The sequence below is a fragment of the Bombyx mori genome, chromosome 25 (genome assembly GCF_030269925.1).
Source record: "Bombyx mori chromosome 25, ASM3026992v2".
Classification (NCBI taxonomy): domain Eukaryota; kingdom Metazoa; phylum Arthropoda; class Insecta; order Lepidoptera; family Bombycidae; genus Bombyx; species Bombyx mori.
Window position 1 is genome coordinate 12,834,183 of NC_085131.1, and position 13,316 is coordinate 12,847,498.

At 42.3% G+C, this 13,316-nt stretch overlaps 2 protein-coding genes across 2 annotated transcripts in view; both read left to right on the forward strand.

Moving 5' to 3' along the window:
• The window catches only part of LOC101741708 (b(0,+)-type amino acid transporter 1), a 44,034-nt gene that overhangs the window by 27,814 nt on the left and 2,904 nt on the right, over positions 1–13,316 (forward strand). Inside the window, exons 2-6 of the mRNA XM_004924039.4 lie at positions 7,763–8,010; positions 8,107–8,376; positions 11,466–11,591; positions 11,923–12,067; positions 12,864–13,091. Coding sequence (XP_004924096.1) covers positions 7,770–8,010; positions 8,107–8,376; positions 11,466–11,591; positions 11,923–12,067; positions 12,864–13,091 — 1,010 coding nt within the window. The 5' untranslated portion in view covers positions 7,763–7,769. The remainder of the gene's footprint in view (positions 1–7,762; positions 8,011–8,106; positions 8,377–11,465; positions 11,592–11,922; positions 12,068–12,863; positions 13,092–13,316) is intronic.
• Positions 8,454–10,663, forward strand: LOC101741561 (uncharacterized). Its single transcript, XM_004924038.5, has 4 exons — positions 8,454–8,698; positions 8,775–9,104; positions 9,697–9,880; positions 10,392–10,663. Exons 2-4 carry the CDS (start codon positions 8,776–8,778, stop codon positions 10,536–10,538), a joined length of 660 nt encoding a protein of 219 aa, XP_004924095.1. The 5' UTR covers positions 8,454–8,698; position 8,775; the 3' UTR covers positions 10,539–10,663.

Below are 13,316 nucleotides of genomic sequence, written 5' to 3' on the forward strand. Positions count from 1 at the left end.
ACTATGTAATTGGATGTTCGTGTCCTCGATTTTACTAATAGTTTAATAACAAATAAGAGAGTTGCGGATCTGAAATGAAGTTGGGCTTTTTTTTTTTTGTCAGGAGGAAATCGCCGGACTTCCGCCCTTCACTGGGGATGGAGGGCGGGGCATGTCGGAGTCGAACCGACTAAAACCTCCTGTCTCTCAACAACCAACGTCCAAACCTCGCATGAGACAAAACTCATGAAAAGGCAAGGGGGGGAAAGTGAAGCGTTTAGTGCGGAGCACATCTCTCCCATCACCCTCCCCCTCGGGACGCCGGACTGGCGGTCGTCGGCGCCACGACCACCAGCCCTCTCGGTCGGCAGGCTATCCGAAGCCCGCCTAGATGGCGCCGGTTAGAATGGTCTATCCTACGGAATACCCCGCTGGGTCAGAACCAGCGTGGGTTGAGGATAGCCGGCCTTCCATCACCCGGATGCTCATGCATAAAACGCGTGCAGAGCAGCTTGCACGTCGTCTTCTTAGGCCCCCTTCGTCGGTCCCCAGGCCGACATGTGAGGGAGACCCGAAACACTTAGAGGGCCAGGGCTTGGGCGAGATCCGCCTCCCTGGCCCCCGCTCGACGGCGGCGGGCCTGTGCGTCTCTCACGCGCCCCGCCGCCTCCTTCTGCGAGATGGTGCACTCGCAGAAGTCGAGCATCGCCTTCCACGACTCGTCGTCGCCGAGCATCGATGCCACAACACTCGGCAACGACAAGTCGTTTCCTATTTTTGCGACGAGGACACGGCGCCACCCCTCCCATGCGGGGCAGGCAACGAGCGTGTGCTCCGCCGTGTCCAAGTCGCAACCACAATGGTGGCACTCTGCCGTCGGCTCGGCTCCGATCCGGTGCAGGAACTCACCGAAGCAACCATTCCCAGTGAGCACCTGCGTGAGCCGGAAAGTGAGGCGTCCTCTGTCACGATTTACCCAATTCACAAGAACCGGGCGAATCGCCTCGACGGTCCTACGACCAGCCGAAGGATCGACCAGCCGTCTGGACCATGACTCCAGCACGGACCGCCGAGATTGGGCCCTCCGCGCTCTGACCACACTGGGGCTGAGACGTGCCACGCCCCGGGCACGAAGGTCAGCCCGCCACTGATAGTCAGCGGCGAGCGCCTCCGCCTCCAGGACCCAAGGCGGCGTCCCAGCCAGTACACACACTGCCTCGAAGGAGATGGTGCGATAGCCACGGATGACCCTGACCGCGATGGTGCGTTGCGGCCGTTGCAGCAGCTTCGCTACCCCCACGGCCAGGGACTGGCCCCACACGGGCGCCCCGTATAGGGCCATTGATCGCACCACCCCCGTATAGAGACGGCGCGTCACCTGGTCAGGCCCCCCCACGTTGGGCAGAAGCCGGCTTAACGCACCAGCCACCCCCAACAAACGAGGGACCAGGTTCTGAAAGTGAGCACGGAAGGTCCAACGACTGTCCAGAATGAGGCCGAGGTACTTCAACTGCACCCCGACCTCGATACGGACGCCTCCAACCATGATATGGGCATCGACAGGTGGCACTCTCCGGGGCCTGTGGAACCACATGGCCTCGGATTTACTGAGCGCCACGTCGAGGCCCAATCTCCTGATTTTGCCGACGACATGCGCCACCCCAGCGGTGGCAAGACGAGCAGACTCAGCAAAACTCCCCCCCCGGGCCACGACCAGCGTGTCGTCTGCGTAACAGATTACGCTTAGGCCCGGGAGGAGGGCACCCCTCAGTACCCAGTCATACCCGATATTCCACAAAAGGGGGCCGAGCACCGACCCCTGTGGAACACCGCGCACGACCGGGAACCTGTGCACGATCCCACCGTGTCCGGTACACGTGACCGATCTGTCCTCCAAGTAGGAACCCACCAGTCGGCGAAGGTAGAGAGGCACTCCGTGTCTTTCCAGTGCCCCCCCTATCACGGACCAGGGCAGGGTGTTAAACGCATTGGCGATGTCGAGCGACACCGCCAAGGCCACCCCACCCCTGGAGACGGCTTCTTCCGAGAGAGCCCGTACGCGAAGGATCGCGTCCACCGTTGAGCGGCCCTCTCGAAAGCCATACTGCTCCGCCGACAGATCGGGTCCCACCCCGACCAGATGCTGAATGATGCGGACCGCCAGAATGCGTTCCAGCAGCTTGCCCACCTCATCCAGCAACACGATGGGACGGTACCCGGCGGCAGTATCCGCCGGGCGCCCCTCCTTTCTCAACAGCACGAGTCTGCCCGTCCTCCACGATGAAGGAAACCGTCCCGACTCGAGGCAGGAGTTGTAAAGCCTCAAGAGTCGGTCCCCCAGGGCACCAAGAGCCAAGGCCCAAACCCGGCCATGGACGCCGTCCGGACCGGGCGCAGTGTCCTTCGCGCACATTTTACGCATGGCCACATGGAGCTCCGCCCCCGTTATATGGGGCACCTCAGCAGAGGCGTCGCCGCCGTTTTCCGACGGGACGTCCATAGCGGGAGCGATAAATCCCTCCCGCTCCTGCGGGAACAGCGCCGAGACGATGTCCCGCAACTGCTGAGGCTGGAGACGCTCCGTGATTGGGGGGGCCCATGGGCGCATTTTATTGCGCACCATATGATAGGGTCGCCCCCACGGATCCTCATCCAGCGTCTCCAAGAGACCCTCCATGTGTTGGTTCTTGGCTCTTATGATGGCCAGCTGCAAAGCCCTCTGCGCGACGCGAAATGTGCCGTACAGCCGGGCCTCCACCACCGCGAACGCAACCGGATCGTTGCGCCGCGGCAAGCGACGGCGGCGGTGCCTGGCGCACTCGCGCCTCGCCCGAACGCACTCCACGCGGAGTTGCGCGATTTCGGGCGACCACCAGTACACCTGGCGATTGGGAGGCCGAGGGCTGATCCGGGGCATCGATACGTCGCAGATGCGTCGCATCGTGTCCCGGAACCACCCCGCTTCGCGCTCGACCTCAACCGGATATGGACGCATGGGCGTCCACGCCGCCACCGTAGAGGCTTCCATCAGTAGCGCCTTATTCAGGCGCTTCAATGCCCACCTGGGGAATGACCGGGGCGCACCATGTGGGTAGTCACCGTGGGCGTCCGCGACTGCGGAGCGGGCGGAGAGATCAAACCGAATATATCGGTGATCTGACAGCGTCTCCGCCCCCTCCAAAACCCTCCAGGGCTAGACACTTAACAAGGCGAAATTATGGATACAGTAAGACAGTCACGGAATGGTGGCCAAGATTAGATCGCAGTGGTATCGGAAGAACTATATCACGGGAAGCAGATGACAGTCAGGACGACGAGTCAGCAAATAGATTTATTAAAGGGCCTTTTTGTCTTTTATATTTCTATACCCTAATCGTTACATGAATTTTCATGTAATTTAAAATGGAAGTTGTACAAATAAAGTAGTACTTAACTTTTTTCTCACTGCTGTTGAGCACAAGTCCCATTGGTCCGTGGCATATAAACTGTAGCCCACGCAAACAAATTTGCGGCCATTAAGCTAGTAATCAAAGTTAATTTTATTTACTTTTTTTTGGTATAATATTTAATTCGAACTATTGGCGCCGTTGCGATTAGATGTTGGGTGCAAGGCTTTTTCGAATAAAAGTGGACTGTTTATTAAACTGGTATAAACCTGGTATAATCGGATTATAATAGTTTGTAGAGTTTTAAGGGACCGACATTGATACGCCTTTTTTTTCCTTAGCGTAACCTTAACTAGTAAGTGAGCTCACGGGGCTCAAACCTGACGACGTTGCTAACAGAGCAGTGCTTCGCAGAATCTACAACCGGATCGAAAACGCAACCCACTGAGAAGATCCGGCGAGAAATTCAGTGGGCAGTGTCTGAGGGTTCGCTTTTTTTCGTTGCTGCAGAGGAAAACAGGGTTGCTATGTTTCGAACAGGAATAGTGTTATGGGTAGTTCAGGGAAGGTTTCTATCGTAGTTCCACCAGAATACGGCAAGTGATTTACCATTGGCTATTCAACCCCCCGAGCTTCTCGCCGGATCTTCTCATTGAGTCGCGATTCCGATCCGGTAGAGTAGAATCTGCGAAGCACGCTCTTGCTAGAGCTAGTGTTAGCAAATACTCTAAGATTGAGCCCGTGAGCTCACCTACCCATCACAGCGCAGCTGTAATAGCGCCCTAGACTACCAGCAAATGGTAGGAAAAAAGCACTATTAGGCAGCACTATTACATTAAAAATCTTCGGTTGTATGCGATCTTCAGAAGAGAAATGTTTCAAAGTTAATCACCGTAGTAACTGAGCTACATAAATATACACGAAATAATATCAACACAACAAAATAATAATATGTAGTTAGAGTATCGGAATTTACTAATTTTAACAATTTATTTATCCTTATTTTTCCTGTTAATCTTTTATTTTTATGCACGTATGAGAGAACTTTTTCGGGGCCTGTCGAGTTGGTTACTGAAGCCTAAGAGATATGAGTAGTCTCATCTGTATTGCCGGCTATTCCACCCTTCAAAGGGGAAGTGTATCTGCTAAGCTGAAGAAATATACAGAACCGTTGTAGCCAGTCGCACGGGTTTAAAATACGTCGCGCCGTACGTAAAAATTGTATGCAGTTGGAACAGCGCCCCTAGGGGCAAACGTAGACAAACGTTTAACTCTATACACAAATTTGAATTAACTTTTACGCTATCGAGAACGTTAAAAAACTTTCACTAAGCGCACTGTAAGGTGAATGCAAGAGAATTAAAATAATAAAATTCCTTCTGCTCGTGTAACTTAATGGCTTTGTGATATGCCCAACGACATATTATGTGGGAGGAGTGTTGGAGTTTGAATATGTAATTAATGGCAGGCAACACTTGTCACATGTGAAGTTACAAGTACTTCACTTGTTTTCGAATATTGGAATGCTTATTTGAATGTTTAAAACAGATGATTGTCTTCTATTCAGTCATGACGAAGACTTCTCATCTAGACACGAACAGTGCAACATCTTAGGGCAGCGGTCGGGGAACTTTTTTAATTATTACCCCAAAATATTTTTGTGTAAGTTGATATTACCTCATGGCGAAGAACAAAAAAAAATCGCTTCTTTTTAGTATCTTTCATATTATAGCCGCCATGATAATTTTGAAAAAAATATTATTTTTTCGTTTCGTTTCATTTCGTTTCATCGAGTTTGAATCGTTCTAAAGAAGTTTCACTTCAAAATATACTTTTTACTCACAAAAGTTTCATTTTTACTCCCCAAAATTTCATTTTACCCCATTTGGGGTAATTTACCCCGGTTCCCCGACCGCTGTCTTAGGGTTTTATAAAAATAAAAATTGTAATCTTGTAATAGTGTACATACAAAGTGTTTGTGATATATATATTAACCATGAAGCAGAGTGTTTTTAAATAGCCCCTCACCTACCAATTCCCTCAAATTTAATCGTCCAACAAGGAGAACGAGAGATAATGCTCTATCCCGTTCTCGCAAGATAAATTTTACTATTCAATATTTTTAACAAATGTGAACACTAAAATCATTGTTGAATTAGTTTGCATTCAGTACAGAATCAAATCAAGATGCTTTCTACTTAAATCTGAGCAGATTTTAATTTTTATTACTTCGATCCGTTAGCTAGTTTACGAGACAATACAAAGCTAGCAACGGTTCGAAATAAACATTACTTAATTAACATAAATGAGAACCGAATTCAAATTAATAGTTCAGCGCATATAGACACGGTTTACTTTTACCTCTTTGACGAAAAACGGATAACAGTGTTAAAAGGATAATATGTATTATCCTGAATACGAAATTAAATGTTAATATCGGATCTGGTATCTGGCCGATTTGGTACTACTGAAGCACGTAGACATTATATAGTAGACTATATGAATATCAGCACCTGCCTTATTACAATAGACCTAAATCATTGCATTACCGCTCTATACCAATTACCACTCTTCTTACAAGAACGCGCGGTTGAAATACATACAGTGAAATCACCCATAAGGGCTCACAAAATAAGCTGCTATAACGCCAATACACTCCAGTTGACCAAAAACCTGGATTAATCCCTTTAATTATTTATCCTGGATTAAAGGGATCACATAATATAGTAGGTCAAAAAGAAGAGAAAATACTCTAGCGGGTTCCGGCTGTCACTTAAAATCTAGTGGGTCACGAGCTCGCACTAAAATGCGATTTTCGCTCGCCTGTGTCACGACTCTAACTATTACGAAGTATATCCGCGCTATTGTAACGATCTCATTGCCGAATCAAAGAGGGTAAGCCACTTAGACCAATAAAGGCGACGAGTGTTTAATTTCCTTCGTTGATGTTAGGAAAGCTAAAAATAGACGTCAACTCGTTTTGTATACCCTCTAAAGAAAACATTTCGTCTAAACTTTCCGATTTTTTTTTCAAATTCCACGATCGATTTGTACTGGTACTGTCGCTTGAATACGATCGCAAATTGGTGGCGAAAATGGACGAAGAGCTCGACGAGTAAATGAACCCATAGACACAGTCCACTGATTTTCTCGTCGGATCTTCTCAGTGGGTCGCGTTTTCTATCCGGCGGTAGATTCTGCAAATCACTGCTCTTGCTAGGGCCAGTGTTAGCAACACCTCCGGCTTGAGCCCAAGATCTCGCCTACACGCTAGGGTAAAGCTGAAATAGCCTCTCAACACTTTCAGCAAAGGTAGGGTGAAAAAAAAACGATCGAAGCTTATCCTAACTTTAAAAAACAATAAAGAGAATACTTCGTTTTGTAAACTACAAAACTACGATTATTGTTTTGGAAATACCGATCACGTAACACGATACATTCTAACAATACGATTTTATAAAGTAAATTGGTATCGTAATACCAATTTACTTTGGTACTACTACCGTAGGTAGCACGCGGTGGGGCCCTAAAACGAGGATTTAATTTATTTAGGTATCTATACCTACGGCATACCGAAATTAAACGGATTATGACAAAAGACACGTTTGACATATCTCTTCAATTAACATGTTTGCCAATAGACTATCTATACCTACTAAAATCTGAATACAGTTTTTAAAAAGCCTTTTCAGTGTTTTTCCTTTTCCTTCTTCTCTCTCTGTCATCTTTCCTATCCTTTTCTTTGTTGTCGCCTGCTCTCCAACTTTCTTCAAATAAGTTGAAATCATTCTACCTAGACGTATGGTGGATTTTGTAGCCGCCTCATTAATTTTTCACAAATATGCTTTGACGAAAATATAGAATATCGATACCTAAACTTACCGCGATAATAACATTCGTTTACAAAGACAATCGTACATACTGATTGTTTTTATTTTCGTAACACACAAACATGTGTCGTTAATGAGTGATTTTCATAAATTATCGAATGTAAATTTTTCATTCCTGTTAATCGGCCCTAGCGGGTCAGAAATCATAAGCAATAGTCTTTACTGCGGAAGCAGTTATAATTACATTTTATAATTAATGTACATATATTTATATATTATTATTTTGTAGCCAGAAGAGCCCACAAGCCATCCTTAGTGTTAAGTAGCGCTGTCTATGGATCAAATATCGCGAATGGTAGCTCTAAAGCTCTAAGAAAAACCAGACGCCTAATATAACACGCCAATTTAACTCAATTCGGTTGAATTTAATTGAATTCATTTCCTTCTCTCTGACGTCATTTGGGCCCTAAATGTAGCTAACTTTAGATCACACACGAATACGTAATAAACTAGTCAAGGGTTGTGTTCGGCGTTTAGCTTAAAGGAAATAATTTTTTCTCATTACAGTTTCACGATGTCCGCTCAAAAAGCGGAAATATCTGATAGACCTGAAACTCTAAGCAGACAGCACAGCGAATGCGGCAGCGCAGTAAAATTAAAACGAGAACTCGGCTTGTTCTCCGCTGTTAACCTAATTCTTGGGGTAATGATTGGATCTGGTATATTCGTTTCCCCAGCTTCAGCATTGGAGTATTCTGGGTCCGTAGCGCTATGTCTAATAATATGGACAGTTTCAGGAATAATATCCTTACTAGGTGGGTGTAGGTAAGACGCCTAAATCCAAAAAGTAATTTCAATAAATTGCAACAATAGTTTCCGCATGTGCAAATACAATCTTTTATTGTTTTCAGGAGCATTATCGTTCGCTGAGTTAGGAACTGTAGTTGGAAAATCAGGAGCCGAGTATGCATATTTTCAGGAAGCCTTTGGGAAAATTCACAAATTTTGGGGTCCATTACCGTCTTTCTCATGTGCTTGGATCTATGTAATGATCCTTAGACCGGCAGAAGTAGCTATTGTGGTAATGACATTCGCCGAATATGCAATTCAGCCAATTACCATTGATGTACATCCAGATTATAAAGACAATGCCATCAAACTAGCATCACTCGCAGCCTTGTGTAAGTAAACATAGTAATTTTGTTCTAAAATTTATTTCTGTTCTTTAAAATCGATTTGTCTTATCGACTTGTATTTATACCAAAGGATGTCCTGCACTGTTTTCTAGTTTTGACATTGACGTTTAATATGTCAAATGTGGTTTCAAAATCAAACGAGTGAAACAAAAGAAGATACGAATACAAACGGTTGAATTTAGGGTAAATTCACAAAACTTTTTAATACGACAATACGCTAAAGAACCTCGTATGTTTAAGTTTTAAAATAATTAAAAGTACAGTTACTTATAGGCAGTGAGACATTTACAAATTCTAAACTTTTCAAGTAAGTACAAAAACAAAAATTATCATTTTCGAAAATTACATACACTGACATAATTGTTTAAAACTTGTGATTTCAGGATGACAAGTAAACATAATGCGGAGACTTTAGATGCACTGAAGCGCGAAATAAAAACTCTACAAAATAATTGTCTCAACGTTTGTAATATAATAGAAAACGCGCCTCCAGAAACGCCTTCTGCAAATCAAGATGAAATATCAGATAAATGCTTATCCTACATACAAGCACTTAAAACGGAAATTGAAAATCCAAACACGATTATCACTACAGATGAGAATTTACTAACCAGTCAGTTTCTAAATGAAATAAAAGAGAAAACAGGTCAGATAGAAGAATTAACAGCTTTCACGAAAGGTTCTATTCGTGATGTAGATGAAGAAATTATGAGGTAAGGGCAAAAATAATTATTAGTGAAAATAATTTAAATGAACTCTTTGGAGAAGCATTAATAGGGCAACCACCAAACATGTTTTCACATTCTGAAATGCTTAATGACAAGCTCAAACCCTAAAGTTTTATGACAATTTTTCTAAGTAGATATATCTATCCTACACAATGTTCGCGGCTGAATTCTACTAAAAAAATGTTATAATGTAAACTTTATAACTTATTTTAATTAAATAATTACTAGTTATCACACTTTCTAGGGTTTGTGCATGCACGGAAACATACTACTGCCAACTTAGTTCAAAATGTTGTATCTCAATTTGAAGGATTCAACAAATAACACTAAAATGTATACTAATTGTAATTAAAACATCGTAATAACATTTTTCTGCACTAAATATAGCATATTAATGTTGTAATTAGATTTCAAGCAGTGCAATAAATAACTGGTCACTTTTTTTAAGAAAATAGAAATTAAACTGTTGTTGAAAGTGAAACTGATATTAATTTACCAAAATTAAAATCTAAACGTTTATCATGTTATTTAACATTATGTTAAGTACTTAATAAAATTAAATCTTCAAATATTATAGGTTAAAAAATCAAATCACTATTGCACAAGAAGCCATGTCAAAACCAATACAAAAGTATGGACAAGTATCATCAGAACATGTAAAGAATGCTAAAGAAAAGTTTTCACAATTAAAGAGTGAATTGCATGGCTTAATTTACTCCATGTTTCCGAATACCAGTGCTCTTATTATTGAGTTTATGGGGGTAAGTGTTGAATACATTTCATAGCGCGGTTAAAAAGAATATCTAACAACAAAATAAGAATAAATGGCGACTTGGTCCTTGAAATTGATGACTATATGAGACCCAATAGTATCTGATCTTGGACGAATTTATCTCATAGATATTTAGGTTTGTAAGCAGCTGTTTCTCCCTACATTCCATTATGTTACTGTTGCAATAAAAACATTCAATGCAACATTGCTGATTTTTAGTAAACTTGATGGAAACAAACATTATTATTCAACATAGAACCTACACCTACAAAACTTTTTGGAAAAAAAAACAATGATAAGCAAAGTCTACAAATCCAAAACCTTCACAGACTGCGTTATAGATACCTATGAAATCTAATAGCAACGTTTTTACCACTGCATAATATTATTATATTCATTATTTAACTGCGTTATATCAATTCCACATAATAATATTACAGAACTGTTATGTTATTTTACATAAAATAAATAAATTCTTGTAAGTATAATTTTTCTTTTAGCAATTAATGGCAGAAAGATTAAATCCAGCTTCCAGTGGATACATACAAATAACTGCAGAGAATTATCAAATTGCTGAATTATTGAAAGACACTAATATAATATCAACAAACCCGTACAATAAAATGGAAGTGAAACTTGCATATTAAAGTTCATACCTATTAAATAAATATAACATAATGTACCTACCTAGGGAAATAAATTATTCTTATTTTATATAATTGTATAAATATTTTTATGAAGTTTTTATGAAATAAAAAATTGTGAACCAAAACTCTCACCTTTTTTTTACCAAACAACTGGTACTCCCTAAGAAACAAACTGTATTGCAAGATTTACTTTATGTCCGTTTTAATAATGAAAAATTAATTGATCGGTCTCACAGATGTACCTAATTTAGGGGATATTTAAAACTGATTCCACATTGGTAATAGCATGTCACTGGGGCTAAATAAAGCTCAAGGTAGCTCATTTGATAATAGTGGTGGTAGGCATGGTGGCGTGTGGCAAATGCGTATCATGTATTCAGGACTTAAAGAGAGAGACTGATTACAAATAGATTTTAGCCTGCGACCTCAAGGTACCACTACTCTACTATTGAAATTGTAATGTCTAAGTGTACTTAACTCTAAGTGGCCTGTGAACAGTCTGACCAGAATTTAAATACCTAATTTGAGTCGACTATTATCAAAGCCGGCAATGTGACTTTTGAACAATTGTTGGTAAATCAGAAAAACGAATTATTGACTTTGTATTCCATTGGCAGTCACAAAACTCTTCTGAACGACATCTTAGATAAATAACAGGTTGAGTATTAACCTTTATTTAATGCAGGTTTTGAACCGTATTCTTTGAAGGAGACGATTATATTCAAATCAATCTGTATTGACATATCAATAACATTTTTTTGTCCAAATGCACAGATTGCCACCTTTGATAATAGACGACTCATTTAACTATAATAATACAATTTCTATGAGGAATAAACAAAAGCTGTATGGAAAGATTGAAATACTGATTTTTTTTTAATGATACCAACTTCAAAATAATCTGTAAATCTTTGGATTATCTTTCAGTCATCATGACCTACATCAACATAACTAGCGTCAAATTGTTCGTGAAGGTACAGAACGTCTTTGGAGTGTGTAAAGTTCTAGCGTGCCTCGTCGTCATTGGTGGAGGCATCTACGAAATCGCGAAAGGTGACGTGTTTTAACTAAATATACAGAAAACTTTTGTAATTTTGACCACTTCGGAAAGGTTCGTCGGATCGCTCGTTTATTTTATATTTTATTGCCCTTGTAGGCAGACGCGCATACGGCTCACCTGATCGTTAGTGATTACCGTCGCCCATGGACTTCAGCAATGCCAGCGGCAGGGTCAGGCCGCTGATAACGCTTAATACTCTCCACAAACCTCGCTTGAAGGAAGGAAGGAAGAAGGACATGTCATAGCGCTCGGGAAAACGCGCTTGTTTCAACCACGAGGCTCATAAATCCTATACAGTTGATAAAATATGTTCAATGTTTTTAGGCAACACCTCTCATTTAAATAAAGGTTTTGAGGGTAGCACAACTAATCCCGGAAGTATTGCTCTGTCTCTGTACTACGGGCTATGGGCATACGACGGCTGGAACAGCGTGACCGTTGTCACTGAGGAAATCATTAATCCTGGCGTGTGAGTACTGCATTGACTCGCATTATGTGCTGTTACGAGCTTTTGTGTAAAAAACGATGTCTTTTTGGCTCGGCTAATGTGAAACAAGGGTAGGGTAGTACATAGAAACCGAAACATCGATTCTACTATTCACCTTCAGACATGAGGTAGGACATTCGACTGTATCACTATATGGCTTTCGGTTTCTTCAAACCGGAACGCATAGTTGCATTGAGGCAAAAATAGTCAGGCGTATGATGGGAAAATAAGATTTATAAAATGATAACAAGACCACCTGTTGGAAAGATTGTTGGCAAGGTTTCTTCTGATTAGTCACCGAGCAGACTATTAATCGAAGTGAGATCTTCTGGTCCAATTAACCGTTACAAACATTCTTCATACTTCGGTAGGCAGCGGCTTGGCTCTGCCCCTGGCATTGCTGAAGTCCATGGGCGACGGTAACCACTCACCATCAGCTGGGCCGTATGCTCGTCTGCCTACAAAGGCAATAAAAAAAAAATACTGCAATATAATTAAGTTACCGCAAAACGCGCGACAAAAACTTGCTACTTTAGAGGTAGATGGCGAATACCTTCTTGACCCGCACGAAACAGTGGACCATGTCAGTTAATTTATAAAAAATCATTAATAAATCATAAAAAAATCGATAATAACGAGCACTAATTGTCGTTTTCGGGAATTTCCAATTCACTAATGTAGGCCTTTCCCTCACATTTTTAGTAGGTAATCGATTTAAATCGTTCGATAGCCCATCTAAGATTGTGTTTCAACTCTAGAATTTCAAGATTGTTCTCAGAAATGTTCCGTTGAGCATATCAATCGCCGTGCCGCTCATCACGGCGCTATACGTTTTCATGAACGTTGCCTATATGACGGTGCTGAGCTACGCGGAAATGACGTCCGGCACTGCGGTCGCGGTGGCGTTCGGCGCAAGAGTACTCGGGCCGTTTAGCTTCATCATGCCGCTCGGTGTTGCCGTGGCAACATTTGGCTGCGCTATGAGTGTGCAGTTTGGTGTTACCAGGTTAGCGGTCCAATAATCCAAAACACGCACCGTCGTGAAACAATTTGATTTTTTTACCATTACAAAATGTTGATAGCAGTACACAGCATATAATATTATCTTTGGTTTACAACTGTCTTAATACATATATTAATTACGACCAATTATCATTCTTTTATTTTGAGCAGCAAAATAACAAATCAATACTTCTGAGACCTTAGTGATGCTCTTTATTGTCAATAAAAT